Raw genomic sequence first — 18291 nt, forward strand, 5'->3', positions numbered from 1 at the left:
CCGCCTCACACCCGCTCCGCCTCACACCCGCTCCGCCTCACACAGGCACAGCCCCCCGCCCGCACCGCCCCACACCCGCACCGCCTCACACCCGCTCCGCCTCACTCCCGCTCCGCCTCACACAGGCACAGCCCCCCTCCCGCACCGCCTCACACCCGCTCCGCCTCACACCCGCACCGCCTCACATCCGCTCCGCCTCACTCCCGCTCCGCCTCACACAGGCACAGCCCCCCTCCCGCACCGCCTCACACCCGCTCCGCCTCACACCCGCACCGCCTCACACCCGCTCCGCCTCACTCCCGCTCCGCCTCACACAGGCACAGCCCCCCTCCCGCACCGCCTCACACCCGCTCCGCCTCACACCCGCACCGCCCCACACCCGCACCGCCTCACACCCGCTCCGCCTCACTCCCGCTCCGCCTCACACAGGCACAGCCCCCCTCCCGCACCGCCTCACACTCGCACCGCCTCACACCCGCTCCGCCTCACACAGGCACAGCCCCCCGCCCGCACCGCCCCACACCCGCACCGCCTCACACCCGCACCGCCTCACACCCGCTCCGCCTCACTCCCGCTCCGCCTCACACAGGCACAGCCCCCCTCCCGCACCGCCTCACAATCGCACCGCCCCACACCCGCACCGCCTCACACCCGCTCCGCCTCACACTCGCTCCGCCTCACACCCGCTCCGCCTCACACCCGCTCCGCCTCACACAGGCACAGCCCCCCTCCCGCACTGCCTCACACCCGCTCCGCCTCACACCCGCACCGCCCCACACAGGCACAGCCCCCCTCCCGCACCGCCTCACACCCGCACCGCCTCACACCTGCTCCGCCTCACACCCGCACCGCCCCACACAGGCACAGCCCCCCTCCCGCACCGCCTCACACTCGCACCACCCCACACCCGCACCGCCCCACACCCGCACCGCCTCACATCCGCACCGCCTCACATCCGCTCCGCCCCACATCCGCTCCGCCCCACACAGGCACAGCCCCCCTCCCGCACCGCCTCACACTCGCACCGCCTCACACCCGCTCCGCCTCACACAGGCACAGCCCCCCTCCCGCACCGCCTCACACTCGCACCGCCCCACACCCGCACCGCCTCACACCTGCTCCGCCTCACACCCGCACCGCCCCACACAGGCACAGCCCCCCTCCCGCACCGCCTCACACTCGCACCGCCTCACACCCGCTCCGCCTCACACAGGCACAGCCCCCCTCCCGCACCGCCTCACACTCGCACCGCCCCACACCCGCACCGCCTCACACCTGCTCCGCCTCACACCCGCACCGCCCCACACAGGCACAGCCCCCCTCCCGCACCGCCTCACACTCGCACCGCCTCACACCCGCTCCGCCTCACACAGGCACAGCCCCCCTCCCGCACCGCCTCACACCCGCTCCGCCTCACACCCGCACCGCCTCACACAGGCACAGCCCCCCTCCCGCACCGCCTCACACTCGCACCGCCACACACCCGCTCCGCCTCACACCCGCTCCGCCTCACACAGGCACAGCCCCCCTCCCGCACCGCCTCACACTCGCACCGCCACACACCCGCTCCGCCTCACACCCGCTCCGCCTCACACAGGCACAGCCCCCCTCCCGCACCGCCTCACACCCGCACCGCCCCACACCCGCACCGCCCCACACCCGCACCGCCCCACACCCGCACCGCCTCACACCCGCTCCGCCTCACACCCGCACCGCCCCACACAGGCACAGCCCCCCTCCCGCACCGCCTCACACTCGCACCGCCCCACACCCGCACCGCCTCACACCCGCTCCGCCTCACACCCGCACCGCCCCACACAGGCACAGCCCCCCTCCCGCACCGCCTCACACTCGCACCGCCCCACACCCGCACCGCCTCACACCCGCTCCGCCTCACACCCGCACCGCCTCACACCCGCTCCGCCCCACACAGGCACAGCCCCCCTCCCGCACCGCCCCACACCCGCACCGCCTCACACCCGCTCCGCCTCACACCCGCTCCGCCTCACACCCGCACCGCCCCACACAGGCACAGCCCCCCTCCCGCACCGCCTCACACTCGCACCGCCCCACACCCGCACCGCCTCACACCCGCTCCGCCTCACACCCGCACCGCCTCACACCCGCTCCGCCTCACACAGGCACAGCCCCACTCTTGGACTATTGTCACCTGTATTGTCTTCACCTGCAGCATCTCTTACCTTATCTGGTGGGTGATGGAACGGGTGGGGGAGGGTCAGGAGTCCGGAGGAGGGGCGGGAACTGAGGGGCACTTCCGGCCCACAGTGGAGGCAGTGCGGGAGCAGGTGTGTGCTGGTCTCCTGGGCTGCAGACCCTCCCCCTGCTGTGCCCCGTGCATGGCAAAGTGAGGGAGCTGTCACAGCTGGCTCCAGGCTTCATTGGTCATGCCCCGGTCCCCAGCCTCCCTGCTCTGCTTGCGCCCCTGCCGCGCGCCTCTACTACATCTTAGCCGCCTCTTCCCCTGCCATGGGATGTGCGGTGGCATCGCCAGCAGCTGCCCAGCCCTTGGGGGGGTGAGCAGACTCCAGAAGGGTCTGAGAGGAGGAGAGGATCATGTGGGAGGAAGGAGAAAGGTGCAGAGCTAGCGTCCTGCTTGGCTTCTGTCTGGGGGAGCAGGCAAAGGGCCTCGCTCGCTGCCTACAGCATCTGTGTACTGGGGTCAGCCCTGGCTGCAGCCCCTTCACCACGCCCTCCTCTTCAGCCTCCGCCGCCCCTTCCTGTTGCCCGCCTCCCTTCCAGGCTGTCCTGCTGCAGAGCCCACGGATGGGCTGCTCTGTTGCTGCTGTGCTGTTGGGCGCACAGCCTTTCTCTCCCTGCTGACCCTAGGGGGCATTTTGGGTTCGGTCACCACCAAGGTCACCGCCAAGGTGTGTTCTAGCCTCTGCAGTGAAGGGCCGGGCCCAGTACCTGCCACAGTGGGGCCAAGAGCCAGGAGCCGGTTTCCACAGGAGGCTGCCCTGCCGCTGGGCTGTGTGTTCGAGGAGAGCCCTGGGCCTCCCAGCCTGGATGTGGGCTCCTGAGGGGCTGGGTGAAGGCAGCTCTTCAGGGGGTTCCTGGGGCCCCTTCTTAGCTCCTTTCTGGTCCAGGCCACCTGCGCAGCCGGCAGGGAGTCGTGCTTCTCTTGGGCGGCCATCGTGGGTCTGTCAGGCATGGAGTGGGTTCTGCTTCGGGGCCCCCCACCTCCCTCAGGCCTGCCTCAGATCTGTGTCCCTGCACTGTTGACCTCTGGGGGAAGCGAAGAGAGAAAGCTAATTCCGGCCAGACCGAAGCCTAATTATAGGACAGATGCTTCCAGGCACAGCCTTGAGGGCATCTAGAGACAGGCTGAGGGGCTGTGCACCCGCCTTTGTCCCCCGGGGTCCCCTGTCCTGTTACTGCTCGGTCTCAGGCCAGCAGCTCCCTCTCGAGGCAGAGAGCTGGGCCCCCGGAGGGTTACTTCAGGTCTGGGGCCCTTCCAAGGTCACTCAGACTCTCAAAGCAGGAATTCTCTGGTGAGTCCCTAGGTGGTTGGGTGCCCTAGTCCTGCTCGGAGGGAGGGTCACTGCCTGGGTGTTCCTCTGGGGTCTGCAGGACTCATTGGGCCTGAGGACATGTCTTTGTTCTTGCCTGTGTCCTCAGAGAAGAGCCTGGAGCAGGAGCTAGCTACCACCATCCTGGACATCGAGGACCTGGTCAGAAGTGGGAATAAGCATAGGTAAGACCCCTGCGGCCAGACAGCAGCCGCCCGTCCGTCCTTCTAGAACAGGTTCTGCCATGACGAAGCCAGGCACGCCACTTTCTTTGCTTTGCTCCCTTGACTAATTGTAAACTTAATGGTTCTTTGGTGTGAAAAGAGTGGTTTTGAATATCGGGGCAGCAGGGAAGCCGTCCCTGCTGCTGAGGTGACCATAGCCCTGCCGGGCAGCCCCGGCTTCCTGACGGACTTGCTTTGGCTTCCAGCGGCCAGCGGGCACGGTGCCGGCCTCCTCCACTCGTCTGGTTTCCACAGAACCCACGTGCTTTTCGCTCTTTGTGTCGATCTCTTGCGGCTTCAGGACTTCGGGTTGTGCTGAGATAGGACTGGGCGTTTTCTTTCTGATTGCCGTGTTCTCTACCCAGGAACAGGATTGGGGTGTTTTGTTTATGTTGATTTTTTAACAGGTGATTCGCTGCCATGGTTGAAAACTGGTGGTGTGAACCGTAACGCAGTGAGCCCCCCTGCAGTCCCCAGGCCCCGGCTCCCGTCTGAGCCCCGCAGCACTGGGCTCCTTGCTCTTGCCTGTCAGAGGGCACAGCGTGCAGCCTGGCCGCCGCCCAGCGGGAGCCCCTCCCAGGGCCTGGACCTCCCTCATGGCTCCAACATGTGCCTCCCTCCCCTCCACAGCCTGTGCCCGTACTACCTTTCTCGGACCCTGAAGCAGCAAGCCGACGTCATCTTCATGCCTTACAACTACTTGTTGGACGCGAAGGTGAGGTTTTTGGCCTGCGGCTGATGGTTGCTGGTATCAGGTGGCATCCCTGGGCTCGTGTGGGACTGTCAGAGCCTCCGTGGGTTCAGCGTCTGAGAGACCTGCAGAGCCGCAGGCATGCGTGCGAGGCCTCCGCCTCCCTCCCTGGTCTGGGGACAGCTGTCGCCAGCGTGGGGCCATGGGTCTGCCATTCCAAGCTCTCTGGGAGCGGGCAGGCTGATGGAGTGAGGCAGCCCAGTGGCTGCATCCAAGGCCAGTCCCTGGCCTTGTCCCGGCGGCTTGGCTTGTCTCTTCCCAGGTGGGCCCGGTGAGGCAGCCCTGAGCGTGTGGTCCCGGCCTCCCTTGCAGCCGTCTCTTGAGATGCACGTGTCCACCCATCCTCGCACACACCCTTGGTTGAATGCGGGCTTGGCCTTCGTGTTGCCGCAACAGGGTGGATGACTCGCCGTCCGGGGCCTTACTGGTCCAGCACGACTGGTGCAGGCAGTTTGCCACCGCGGGCGGTGCTGGTGCTCAGCGGCGGGAGGGGAGAGGAGCAGAGCACAGAGGCTGGGGTCGGTGCCATAGGGCGGGGATGTCTTCGAGGAAGGGCAGCCTTCAGGGCCCATGGAGAGAGCAGGGGGAAGCAGAGCGTGGCATGGGTGCGGGCGGCTCTAAAGCGGTCCGGACCCTGCGCAGAGCGTGGGGCGCACTGGTGCCTGGCCGGCCCCACCCCAGCATGGTGCCCTGGGCCTGACAAAGCGATTATCTGGCTGACCTGGAATGGCAGAGGGTGGAAGGAGGTGAGGCAGCCATGACGGAGGCCAGAGGTGGGGGGCTCCAGGACGGGCTGCAGTGCACAGACCAAGCTGCTGGCCAGGTTCGCACGGCAGTGCCACCGAGACACGCCCGCACGGGAGGCAGTGGTTTTCAGCAAGCTTGCTTAGGTATTTCAGCGGGAAAAGGAAAGGTTTGGGACTTTTTTCTCTAAAAATTGGCGCTGGAGTCAGATGTCTGTTTGGAAGAGAATGAATTTCAGCAGTTCCTTGACCCTGCACAACCCGGATGGAAGAGCTGGACGCGTAGAGCTCCTCCCGGACGGAGCAGGGAGGCGGGCCTGGCTCTCGCTCACACACACTGCGCGCCGGCCACAGAGAACTCCACGTTGGAGTTCACCACGATGGAAAGCCCTGACCTCTAAGAGGAAAATTAAGAAAATGGCACCAAGTCACAAAGGGAGAGTTTTCGTGGTACTATGGACCGCGCCCGCCTCTGGGTGGCGTCTCCGTCCCTCACCAGCCATCCCAGAGGAAGGAGCTGGGGCGGCCAAGTCAGCCTCTGCACAGAGAGTGTGCGGCACTGCTGGTCTGGAGAAAGTGCAGGTTAAAACCATAGGGGGATGGCCTTGTGCTCCCAGCAGAGTGTCTGGAAGGAGGCCGGTGACCAGTGTCCCCCGAGGACACAGGGCCGTGCTGGGCTCCTCTGCTCGCGGTGTGAGGTGGGGTGCCACTCTGGCAGCACACCAGAGGGGAGCAGCCAGGGCCAGAGCCTCGCCGCGTCTGTGGTCCACACCAGGAACAGCCCGTCCATCAGCAGCAGGCGTCCCCAAAACAGCACCACGAGCCATGAGGAGGGCTGAGCTGTGGCCACACATCAGCGACACACGTGGGTCTCAGAACACATTGCCCACGGGCCGTTAGACGAGCCCTGCTGCCTGACTCTGTTTCCAGGACAGCCCAGGAAAGGCAGACCTGATCCCCACTCACGAGGATGGTCAGAGCCCTCGGGTAGGGGGAGGGGAGCGGGTCTACTCTCCTGCGTGCTGACGACGCAGTGCTCGCGTTTGTCAAGACCAACTGCACGCTTAAAACGGACACTTTATTTTTATGAGTATTGGACCTCAAAAGCAGCTGAAGTAAAGAAATACTGGCGTTGACCCCACCCAGGTCCGCCCCAAGTCAGCACCAGCCCAAGCCCTGCTTGGGCCTCCTCTATCCCGTGGCTATGTGGCCGCATGGTGTGGGGTCCCATGCCCGATCCCTCGTGCTGCGTGTCGCCAGAAGGGACACCTCCAGCTCAGCGGGTGGGAGATCAGGTGGGCATGGCCTGAGGGGGCGTCCCCTGCCGGCCTTGAGCCTCTCGGCCCCAGCCCCGCGTCCTTCCCCTCTTGCTGCAGAGTCGCCGAGCCCACAGCATTGACCTGAAGGGGACGGTTGTGATTTTTGACGAAGCTCACAATGTGGTGAGTGCCCAGGTGGCCTTTCCGCCCCCACCCCCCACGTCCCTGCAGAGAGCAGTGCAGACCTTTCCAAGGCTTGGGCAGGATATGCTGGCCAGCCCTGTGGCCCATTTCTATCCAAAACTCACAGCCCCTGCTTGGTCTCGTTCTCTTTGTCCCTTGGTGGCCACCTAACCTGATGCTTGCCCGCTGGGAACCACAGCCGGTCCCTCCCTGTTACCTCTGCCCTTCCACCGCATGGCTGTGGTCTCTGCTCAGGGCCCTGTGTTTCCAGGAATGGCTGCTCTTGAGCAGGACAGGGGAGGAAGGTCACTTGTGTGCTCTGGAGCCTACTGTCCCAGGACAGCAGCAGCCGCCCTCAGGCCTCCGCTTGGTTCCAGGCACTTGTTATCATGGAAGATGGGACCATGGGTCTAGTGGGCCATGTCTGACTTTTGAGAAAAGCCAGAAATCTCTATATTTTTTTAAAGTTTATTTTTTCTAGTAATCTCTACACCCAGCTTGGGGCTCAAACTCATGACCCCAAGATCAAGAATTGTGTGCTTTTCTGACGGACCCAGCCAGGCGCCCCGAGAAATTTCTCTTCTAAATGGAAATTTTCCAGTTATGAAATTTCAAACATTGGTGTGGTGGTTTGGCTGTCTTTGGACCAGTGTGTGACCTGGCCTTAGGGACCGTGGGATGCGCCTTCCAGTAGCCTGTACCCCTACCCCACCTTGGCTTCCTGGGTCCCCGAGTCCTTGCCCCCGTTTGGCTATAGCCTAATGGATGTGCTTGGACTCCCAGGAGAAGATGTGCGAGGAGACGGCGTCCTTTGACCTGACCCCGCATGATTTGGCTTCAGGACTGGATGTCCTAGACCAGGTTCTGGAGGAGCAGACCAAGGCAGCCCAGCAGGGCGAGCTCCACGTGGAGTTCAGCGCAGCTGCCAACCCAGGTGAGCTTATAGGTGGGAACGGAGAGACGGGCTGCAAGGTGCTCTCGGGGGTCCTGGAGGCCTGAGTCTTCCCAGGGCCCGCCCTTCAGGTCATCGTTTGGGGACAGTATGGACTTTCAGAGTTTTCTTGGGCCCTCACAGACCAGGAAGTAGGTACCACCCAGCCAACCCGGCATTTTCTAAAGATGTTTCTGTATTTTCCCAGTCGGTATAGACTTTACTGTATACAAAAGAAAAGTAGGGGCACCCGGGTAGCTCAGTCAGTTACGCAGCTGCCTTTAGCTCAGGCCGTGCTGCCAGGATGCTGGGATCGAGCCCCGCGTCAGGCTCCCTGCTCAGTGTGGACTTGGCCCTGCATTGATGCCCACTTTGATCACCCCGTGAAGTGATGACTACCAGGTTTTTCTGTTGTGAAGTTCCTTCTTCCCTTTGTAATTCCTGCGCAGCCTGTGGCATCCACGAGCAGTTCCTCCCTGAATTACTGATTGCTGTAATGTTTGCAAAGTGATGGGTTTCATGTCCGGACGCCTCTCGTTTCTGAAGCCCGGGGGATCCGGCTGCTCACTGCACCGCATGGGAGGGGCCCGGCCGGAGCGGCATCACAGCTCCCGCGCTCGCTCTCGCGCTGTCCAGAGCCACGCGCCTCGCTCTCGCTCCCTCCCCAGCCTCATCAGTGTCTCCGTCCTTCCTGTGCGTCTCATTTGTCTGTTCGGTCCTGGAAGGTTCTGCAGTTTTCCAGAGAGCAGATGCCCACTGTGAGGAAGGAAAGCTTGCTTCCCGGAGCTGCGTGTTGCTGCCTTCTTGGCCTGAGTCTGAGTGCTGGTCAGAAGACGATGCTGCGGTGTCCTTGGTTGTCCCTGCGTCCCTCCCGCTGCACCTGTGTGGTCATTTTAGGGTCATTTCTTATTCCGCACTGCTTCTTGTTGACTTTATTAGTTGGGTTGCCCTTGGGTGTCTGACACGTGACCGTGGTTCTGGAAGTCGAGATACCTGAGGGAAGTGTCTTGCTAGGTTCTGGTTTGTCCTTGCTGGGCTCTGTTTCCCCCCAGAAGGAGCGGACACGAGCACATTTAGTTTACTCCTCTCTGCTGCACACGGAGCCCTGCTGTCCCTTGTACGCGCACTTGCACTTGGCTGTGTTCATGCCTCATGCGTCCTGCAGAGCCCCCCCCCATACAGAAGCTCCCCTCTCCTCAGCTGCCACCTCCCTGCAGCGGGGGTCCTGGCTCCGTCTGTGGGACACTGGGTTGTTTCCAGCATTCCGTGATTACCAGCAGGGCTCTCTGAGTGACCTGGGGTGGACGCAACCCTGGGTCCATTCCGGGACTCGGGGCTGGGGGCAGCCGGGAAGCGCGCTGCTGTGCTGCTGAACCCGGCCTGTGTGGTGGCTGGGGGGCCTGGCCAGCAGGGTGCGACCTGGGCCTTTGCACGCGTGCCGGTCTCCCAGATGGAAACAGCTCTCAGTGCGGTCTTGATGTGCTCTTCTCTCAGAAGTGAAATGGAACGTTTTTTCCAGTTGTTTGAGGAATGTGTATTTTGGCTTGGAAGTGGTGGTCCTAACGGGTGTGATGTCCTTGTTCTGTCCCAGGAGACCCCAGGGCGCTAGCCACCCTCCGCAGTCCGTGCTGGTCTGAGTTTCTCGCACCTCGCCTGTTCCTGATGACCTCCACAGTTGGGGGAGGCTCGGTGAAGCCTTCTGTGGAATGTGCCTTAGTTGGGAGGTGTCTGCTTTTCTCCTGGGTGTGCTGGGGTCGGGGGTGGCTCTGGGATTTGGGAGGAGAGCACACGGACAGCACGTTTTCACACCCTGCTGCGGCAGGGATTTCTGGTGGGTCATGGGTCTGATGAGGGATTTGTGTCCAAAATATATTCAGAAGCTCTTACTACTCGAGGAGAAGACAACCCAGTCGGAAACAGGCAAAAGCCGGGAAGAGACGCTTCTTCAGAGTAGACGTCCCAGTGGTCAGCACGTGCAGAGGCACGAGGCGGGCCCGGGAGACGGACCTGCACCGCTGGGCCCCCGTGGCGGAAGATTGAGGACAGCGTGGCTTCTCCTGAGGCCTCTCGTCACAGGCCAGGCCGAGGGGTGGCGTGTCTTCCTGTTGGGAGGCGTGCTGGTGGGTCTGGTTCTTGGCGTGTCTGCGGGAATGTTGTCGTGCTCCGTGCTGGGGGAAGGCAAGATGGTGATGCGCCAACTGTGTCACGCCGTTTACTGGGAGGGACAGTTTTATAAAGACGCTCTTCGCCACAGGTGTTGCTTTGTGGCACCGTTATTACAGGAAAGGCTGGATGGAGGCCGGACATTTTTCCGGTTTTCTGGTTTGGGACTTTGAATTTAATCCTGACTTGTGGTCTATCCTTTGTTCCCCTCAGGAGGTGAGTAGTTCTTAATGTCACCGGTGTACTTGTGTTTAAACACAGACGTTGGTGTCAGTCCACCATAAGCCTCGTCATCGCTGAACTCAGGGGTCCCTTCTTCAGCCGTTCCCATGGCCCCACCAGGCGCTGAGGGGGGTCGGGATGCTGCTCACTCACTCCCACGCTTCCTGTCCCACCCTGGCCATCAGCCACATCTCCAGGGAGCCCCGGTCTCGTCTCCTGGGAGGTGTTCTCTCGAGAACCCACCATGTGGCCACAGGGACCCTTGTTGGTTGCTGGCTCAGCCATTGTCCTGGGTCTCCGGTGAACCGGGCCAGGGAGTGTGTCCCCACACGTGAGCGTGCCCACAGCGTGTCCCCGCGCTTGCAGTGCTGCTGCTGGCCGCCGTTTGGGCTGTGGGGACCTCAGAGCCTCGTGTGCTCGTCTGTGGTTGTCTCTGTGCCACGCCTACTTGGAGGAACAGGCAGGAACCCAGCCCGATTCCTGCTCTTTGGGGCCCAGTGGGTGGACGGAGCCCGTGACCACGTGTTTGCTGCTCCCCCAGGGCTGCACCTGGAGCTGCAAGACCTCGCAAAGCTCAAGGGTGAGTGCCACCCCTCCCCCACGGCTGCCGGGCCGGGCACGCCTGACGCCAGGGCCCGCAGGGTGGGGGGCACGCCTGATGGACACCTTGCCCCGCAGCGATCTTGCTTCGCCTAGAGGGGGCCATCGATGCTGTTGAGCTGCCTGGGAACCACAGCGGCGTCACCAAGCCAGGGAGGTAAAGGGAGTGGGTGTGCCAGGCGCTCCTTGGGGTCCACCTGCCCCGCCCCCACGCCTGTGAGGTCTGGGTGGGTTTCAGTGGCCTGTGAGGGGCTACTGTCTGTGCGCTAGGTTGTCTTGGGAGTCTCAGGGTGCTGTGTACGCAGGCGTGGCTACTGGCCCAGCCGCCCCCCGCCCCCACCCCGCCAGCCACCCCTTGCAGCCTCCGTGGACTGGGAGGGCTCTGACCAGGGCACAGGGCGGCTGGGTGTGTCTCCCAAAGGTAGACAAGGGATCGCGTCCTGTGGTTGGTGGTAGCTCTGATCCGGGCTCGGGTTCTGGAGGCATGGAATATTCTAGAATGTGCTGGAGCACTGCTGCCTGCCTTCTTCCCAGGCCCGTCTGCTGCGCTGTGCTCAGAGCCTCACAGGGCTCCCACTTGTTCCACAGATGAGCCAGGCTCCTTGGCCAGCCCCACCCACGCCTCCGAGGCCCAGACGGCAGGACTTGCCTGCCTCCCAGAGCTGCCCTTGGGGGCTTGCCTTTTCCTCCGCGCTCCGGCTCCCCTGAGGGCACAGGCCTCCCTCACCTCTGGGTTGGGCCCGGAGAGGGCTCCGGTCTGGTGTCTGAGGGAAGGGAGCTTCAAAGGCCTCTGGCTGTGAGCAGCTCCTGAGCCTAGCCCGGGGCCCTGCCTGAGCCTCTCTCCTCCACAGCTACATCTTCGAGCTGTTTGCCGAGGCCCAGATAACGCTTCAGACCAAAGGCTGCATCCTCGACTCCCTGGACCAGATCATCCAGCACCTGGCAGGACGTGAGTCCCCAGCCCGCCCTGCAGCTGCCACTGCGTTGGCCCCCACACCGGGCCTTGTCCTAGGGCCGCAGCCTGCTGCAGCTCTAGGCGGGAATGTCACCCCAGAGCTCCTTTCCTGGCTGCGATGTGCGGGCATCAGTGCCCTCGGACGGGCGTGTTTTATAAAGCACAGCCTAGCTTTTCTGTTTCCTGGTCAGCCCCTTTAAAGGGAGAACGGTGAGGGACGTGGTGGGCCAGCGGGCCACGGGTCCCACCAGCGTCTCTCCTCACCGTCCCCCCACCCCCATCCTGTTTCCACCCTGAGGCTGAGGCTGCATTGCGGGCCCCTTTCTGCTGGGTAGGTCTTGTTGTCATCTCTGACCAGCCTTGCTGTCCTCCAGCCCTGGGGGTGGCCTGGCAGTGCCAGCCCTGCCTGACCACAGAGCCTCTTTTTCTCATCCCACTGACCGCCCGAGGGCGCGCCCCACACTAACAGGGGGTTGAGGCTGAGCTTGCTCGCGGGTCCTGAAGGTGGGGGGGTCTGGTGGCTCCCCTGGTGGGGGTGTGGGATGGCCAGTGGCTGCTGCTCCCACAGGTACGGGGCCGTTCACCAGCACAGCAGGCCTGCAGAAGCTCTCGGATATCATCCAGGTAGGAGCGGCCTCGCCGCAAAGATGCAGCGTCTGTTTTCCTGACGGTAGCTAAGGGATGCTTTCTCATCCTGGAGCTGTTACGGACTCGGTCTTGGCGGGGAAGACCTAGGCTTTGAATCAACGGCCCCTGACACATGTTTCCTCTGGCCCTGAAGGCGCACTGCTAGGCCCTGGGGGAGAGGCCATGCTTGGCTGTTCTGGTCAATCCTGTCCGGAATAGGTGCTCAGGGGCAGGTGGGACGAGGGCCTGGCAGAGTCCCCTGGTTTTCATATAGGTTCAGTGTCTGCTACCCTGCTATCTGCCCTCACTTTCTCTCAAGTTTTTTGTTTTATTTTTTTTTCCCTTAATATTTTATTTATTTATTTGAGAGAATAAGAGAAGGAGCAGGGGGAGGGGCAGAGAGAGAAGCAGACACCCCGCTCAGCAGGGAGCCAGATCCGGGGCTCAGTCCTGGGACTCTAAGATCATTATCTGAGCCGAAGACAGACACTTAACCAGCGAGGCCACCCAGGCGCTCCCTCAAGTTATTTCTTGAACCAGCTTTTCAGAGGAAAGTCGAAGCATGAGCCAGTTAGAGAATGAAAGGGCAGAAAGGGCATAGGCTCTGTCTGCCCAACCCCGTATCTGGTCCCTAGGCCTGCCCAAGCAGAGACGCATTCAGACTTTTAGGGGGAGTGCGTTGGGCAATGCCTGTGAACCCAGGTGGAGCCCACGGGCCTGGCGTTCAGAGTTGGCAGGGTGATCGGCATGTCCTCTGGGGTCCACTTTGGGGCGGGGAGCAGCCCCCAGGGCTCGCTGAGCCCCTCCTACCACATGCAAACCGTCTCCTTCCCTGGCCAGGCAACCAGTAGGGACAGGACACACCTCAGGGTCTGTGGACATGGCTGCTTCCTGCCCCCCAGTGTTCTGACCTGTGTCCAGCCGTCCTCGGGCCCAGCTGAGCCATTTCCTTGGTTCAGGTGGACGAGCCAGGCTCTGTTTCCCTCGGTTGGGTGGCTGCCAGGCCGGCTGAGGGCCCTCTCTCGCCGCGCTAGGCCTTTTGGAAGAGGACTTTTGGTGGCCAGAGGTCCTCAGTGAAACCACGACCCAGGAGGCCCCGTGCTTTGTGGTGTGAGTGACTGCCAGCCGGGCACTTGTGCCTGTGCTTCGGGGCCTGGCCAGGGGGGCCCCAGCCCCCAGGGTGCCCCTTGCTGTGTGAGGGCTCAGAGGGCGGGAGGGCCCCGGGTCCAGGCACGGCCTTGTTTATGGCAGCCGCCCTGTGTCTGTACGGCCCGATGTTGGAGATCGGGAGGGGCTGTCGGGAGGGGGTGACCCGGCAGCCCAGGGCATATGTCCCGCAGCCTGTGGAGACCCTGCCAGTGCTGTGATTGAGTGCCGGGGCACCGTGCCCTCGAGTGTGATGTGAGGGCTAGCCTTGTCCCCGAGGTGCCAGGCTCTGCCTTGCCGTCCTCCCAGCACTTCTGTGAGGGTACAGCAGGCACCCCAGACTGCTGCTGCCCGGAGCCACGGCCCTTTGTGACCGTCGGGTCTCTGGGCCCCCCGGCCCCTGTCTGCAGCTCCTGGCCGTCAGGCCCCTGGCCCTCCCCCCCAGAGCGCCTGTTTGTGCGCTGGGGCCGAGCACCCCTTACCCCATGCGTTAGGCCTTTCCTGTGGCAGCTGCTCGCGGCAGGCCTGGCAGGTGGCTCAGGGTCCGTGGCCACCTGGTGCTGCCTGTGGGCCTGTGTCTCACTCTGCCATGTCCCCTCCTGCCGGGGGGAGTCCCCATAGCCGGCTTTGGGGCAAGGTGGGTGCCCTGGGCCAGCCCGGGACCGCAGGGGGTCAGTGGGCTGTGGTGAATGCGCGAGGGGCTGTCAGGCTGAAGCCTCGCGTCTCCCCACATTTGCGTCGCAAGGGAGCCTGAGAACGTGCGTTTGCGGCCGACCTGGGCTAGAGGCTGTGGGAGGGACAGGACTGGCGTCGCAGGATGGCGTGGGCCCTGCTTCCCCGCCGAGCCGGCTCCGACAGGAAGCCAGTGGTCCTCAGGCCCCTGGCACGGCCCCGTCGCGGCCCGGGCATCAGGCAGGATGGGGCACCCCCTCCTGATTTTTCTGTTGGTCACCGAGGGTGCTGTCTGACTTGGTTTTCTTCTTAGTTCTGAAAGTCTGTCACCTGCTCCTGTGGGGATTCGAAGCAGAGCACGATGGCGTCTGCAGCTGCGGTGCCCGTGCCTGCTCCCCAGGTGGTATGTCCCCAGCAGCGGCCTGTTCTCAGCTCGCTGCCCTGGGCGAGGGCACGGCTCCCGTTACTTGAGTTCAGGGTCATTTTTATCTTTTTACTTCTGGGGTGAACTAGGTCCTTCCCCTGGCCCCCCGACTGCCCCGGGCCTGCACCCCATGAGAGCATGTGGCCCGGCTGCCAAGGAGGGCGCCTGCAAGGATGGGGGAGAGGACAGGCAGATGTGAGCGCCCCCCAAGAGGGTGCAGGCCGCTCAGGGCTGGGGCAGGGGGTTACCGCACCCTGAGCATCCATCTCCTTTGTCTGGGGACCACTTGGCAGGAGTAGTGGCCTCCGTTGTGTCCTGCTGACATTGCCCCCCACACCCGCTTTCCAGATTGTGTTCACTGCAGACCCTGCTGAGGGCGTGCCCGGTTCCATGGTGGGACCTGGGGTCTCTCAGTCCTACAAGGTAGGGGCTGCCTCCCAGGCAGGGAGCTCTGGGTGGGGGTCTCAGTCCTACAAGGTGGGGGCTGCCCCCAGGACGTGGGATTCCTGGGCTGGGTCTCAGGGTATCTGTCCATTCTGTCCCTCCAGGTACATATCCACCCTGATGTCGGGCACCAGAGGAAGGCTCAGCGGTCAGATGCCTGGAACACCACAGCAGCCAGAAAGCAAGGTACGGTGCCCCTTGTTGGGGGAGGAAGGAACCCACTCCCCACTCCGCCTCAGCGCAGACGCGGGTCTCGCTGCGGGTCTCCAGGCCCCTGCCCGAGTGCACCCGCCCCAAGTGACCTTCCAGCTCATGCCTTGCCAGGGCCCTTGGAGACAGACTTCAGTGCGGGCCGATGGCCCAGAGCCTGCCCGGACTCACCTGCCGGGAGGCTGCCAAGCTGAGCTGTGGTCAGTACCCCGCACGTGGGGCCTGCCTGCAGGGGGCCTGGGCACGTTCTCGTCACCCCGGGTGTGCTGCTTGAGTGCCGTCCCACCCAGCAGGCCCAGGAGGGGCGGGTTCGGGCCCCACGGTCGTGTCTGATGGCCCCCCAGGTTCCCGCGGTGCCGGTTCTCTTGGCCCCCCCTGTGAGGTCAGGCCTCGCCCCACATCATGCTCTCTCCACGTTGTTGGTCTTACCGGCTTCTGCATGTCCTAGAGCTGGGGCTGCTGTGACACAGGAGGGTGGGGTCTGTGCCAGACATCCTGTGGCTTTTGGTGTAGCTGGACTTTTCCTGGCCAGGGTGTCTGTCCCCATGGCTTCTAGCCCTGGTGAGCGTCCTGGCCACCCCAGGCAGAGTTCAGCACTCGGTGCAACTTGGAGATTTTTGTTTTTGTTTTTTTAAAGATTTTATTTATTTGACAGACAGAGATCACAAGCAGGCAGAGCGGCAGGCAGAGAGAGAAGAGAAGCAGGCTCCCCACCGAGCAGAGAGCCTAATGCGGGGCTCGATCCCAGGACCCTGAGATCATGACCTGAGCCGAAGGCAGAGGCTTAACCCACTGAGCCACCCAGGCGCCCTGCAACTTGGCGTTTTGAGTGGGGTTTGCAGAATACATGTCGGGCAGTGGGTCCTAAGGTCAGCTGTGCCTCCTGTCCTGGCCACTCATCAGTGGTGGCACAGCCCTGCCTGCCTGTGTTCCAGGCCTAACCCCCCAGCCGCACCCACACACCCCTTCCAGACCTGCCGGCCGCAGTCCCTCTTGGAGCCATGCCCTTGCACAGGAAAAGCAGGGCTGGGAACACGGACAAGGCCAGTGCCAACCAGGGAGGCTCACAGTGTGATCTTGGCGGGTCACCAGCCTCTCAGAGCAGGAAGTAGCTTCTGTGAGAGCCGGGGAGGCCAGTGCACCCCTCACTCGTTAGTTGTGAGGTCACAGGAAGCGGTTCGTGCCAGCACCCGAGGCCTCTCCCTACATCTGAGTTCTCTCTCCATGGAACGTAGGCAGGGGCAGGGTGTGTAGGTACCAAGGCCAAGTGGGGTGTGGCGTCCCGTGTTCTGGGCAGCTCAGAGAGCATGTAAGTTCTCAGAAATAGCCGCTCCCTGGGCTGGACGTTTTTAGGAAGTTGGTTCTTTACTGACCTTACCGAGAAGCTAGGATGTACGTGAGTGCGGGGAGGGCCGGCCCTGTCCCCGGGCCTTGCACAGAGAAGGGCCAGCTCCCCGCCCCCACAGCCTTCCCCGTCACAGGGCTGATCCTGACCCGAAGGTGGAAAAGGCTTTTCTGGCCCCAGAAAGTGGTTTGTTCTTTACTGGAAGTGTCCCTGCTGCCCCGTGAGCTAGCCTGGACTTTAGGCCCCTGTTTGAAGTTCTGCTCGTGCTCTTGTGATGCCCTAAGCTTCCAGAATCAGCTGGAAGCCAGTAGGAGACAGGCTCCCAGTGAATGTGGATGACGACGCCACTGCCGGCGCCTGCCTCCGGGCGAACGTGGGCTCCTGCTGCCTCTTTGGCGAGCGGAGGTTGGGTTCTGCTTCTCGTGTCCTTCGGCCAGTGGCCTGTGATGGCAGCCACCGTGCCTGTCGTTTGTGCCCCCAGCCACGTGTCCATCTCTGTGCAAGTCCGGGTTGGGGTTGGCCATCCTTTCTAGAGGTGACGCCAGTGTCTGCCCCTGGGTGCCCGCTCTGGATCTGCTTCCACTCCCAGGACACCTGGGGCACTTGGCTCAAGGCTCAGGCAGGGCCCCCCCTGCTCAGACCTGTGTGTGGGGGCTGCCGGGCCCAGCGTGGCCAGCCCAGCCTCCCGCTCATCCCACAGGGAAGGTTCTGAGCTACTGGTGCTTCAGCCCCGGCCACAGCATGCGAGAGCTGGTCCGCCAGGGCGTCCGCTCCGTCATCCTCACCAGCGGCACGCTGGCCCCCGTGTCCTCCTTGGCTCTGGAGATGCAGATGTAAGGGCTTCCCCAGGCCCTGTGGGGTGGGGGTCCCAAGGCCGGCCTCGGCTTGAGGATGCTGGGGCTCAGGACCTCACAGGGGCCCCCCTGCTGCTCCCAGCCCTTTCCCCGTCTGCCTGGAGAACCCACACGTCGTCAGCAAACAGCAGATCTGGGTGGGGATTGTCCCCAAAGGCCCCGACGGAGCCCAGCTGAGTTCTGCCTTTGACAGACGGTAGGGGGCCTGGTGGATGAGGAGGTGGGCAGGCTGTGGGCCACTCGCCCCTTGTGACCATGGGCTCTTGGCTTTGTGCAGGTTTTCAGATGTGTGCTTGTCCTCCCTGGGTAAGGCGCTAGGTGAGTGCCTGTGGGAAGCCCCGAGCTCCGTCTTGGGCTCCTACCCCATTCCGGGGTGCCTGGGGCTCCCTGCCAAGCCTGCTCTCCCTGTTGGGAACCACGGGCAGCCTCTGCGAACACCCCTCCAGCTGAGCAGAGCCACGGCCCTTTCAGGCAACATCGCCCGCGTGGTCCCCCACGGGCTCCTGGTCTTCTTCCCTTCCTACCCCGTCATGGAGAAGAGCCTGGAGTTCTGGCGGGTGCGTCCCCCTTCTGTGTGTCCTGGGGCAGGAGGGGAGCCCCAAGCAGCCACGGGTCTGGCAGGGCTGGGGTACGTGCCCTGCTCTGAGGTGTGACAGGCGCGACGGGCATCCCTTTCCCCATCTCTTCGCACAGGCCCATGACTTTGCCAAGAAGCTGGAGGCCCTGAAGCCTGTGTTTGTGGAGCCGAGGAGCAAAGGTGGCTTCTCCGAGGTCTGAGCAATCGGGGCTCCGCGGCCCCTCGTGGCTACCCTGGGCTGCCCACTGTCCCTGACCAGCAGCTCTGGCGAGCGCTAGGCTCGCATGGACCTGACCTGTCTCCTCTCAGGAAGTTTGGGCCTGGGGGTGATGACCGCAGGCCCTGTGCCTGAGGGGCCGGCACTGAAGCGAGGCTCCCCCTTCCCTTACCCGCCAGCGCTGGGCCCCCCCATGCTTTCTGGGAAACACTGA

General features: G+C 63.4%; 1 protein-coding gene across 7 annotated transcripts in view; it reads left to right on the forward strand.

Annotated features, from left to right (window-relative positions):
• RTEL1 (regulator of telomere elongation helicase 1) overlaps positions 1–18291 on the forward strand; it is a 30972-nt gene that overhangs the window by 6390 nt on the left and 6291 nt on the right. For all 7 annotated transcript variants that reach the window (XM_047746113.1, XM_047746118.1, XM_047746120.1 and 4 more), the window contains exons 7-21: positions 3640–3715; positions 4385–4469; positions 6625–6690; positions 7474–7624; positions 10548–10586; positions 10685–10763; positions 11458–11555; positions 12130–12185; positions 14779–14853; positions 14979–15060; positions 17130–17262; positions 17366–17479; positions 17561–17601; positions 17755–17840; positions 17977–18054. In XM_047746113.1, the coding sequence (XP_047602069.1) occupies positions 3640–3715; positions 4385–4469; positions 6625–6690; positions 7474–7624; positions 10548–10586; positions 10685–10763; positions 11458–11555; positions 12130–12185; positions 14779–14853; positions 14979–15060; positions 17130–17262; positions 17366–17479; positions 17561–17601; positions 17755–17840; positions 17977–18054 (1259 nt within the window). The remainder of the gene's footprint in view (positions 1–3639; positions 3716–4384; positions 4470–6624; positions 6691–7473; positions 7625–10547; positions 10587–10684; positions 10764–11457; positions 11556–12129; positions 12186–14778; positions 14854–14978; positions 15061–17129; positions 17263–17365; positions 17480–17560; positions 17602–17754; positions 17841–17976; positions 18055–18291) is intronic.

Source organism: Lutra lutra, chromosome 9 (genome assembly GCF_902655055.1).
Source record: "Lutra lutra chromosome 9, mLutLut1.2, whole genome shotgun sequence".
Lineage (NCBI taxonomy): Eukaryota > Metazoa > Chordata > Mammalia > Carnivora > Mustelidae > Lutra > Lutra lutra.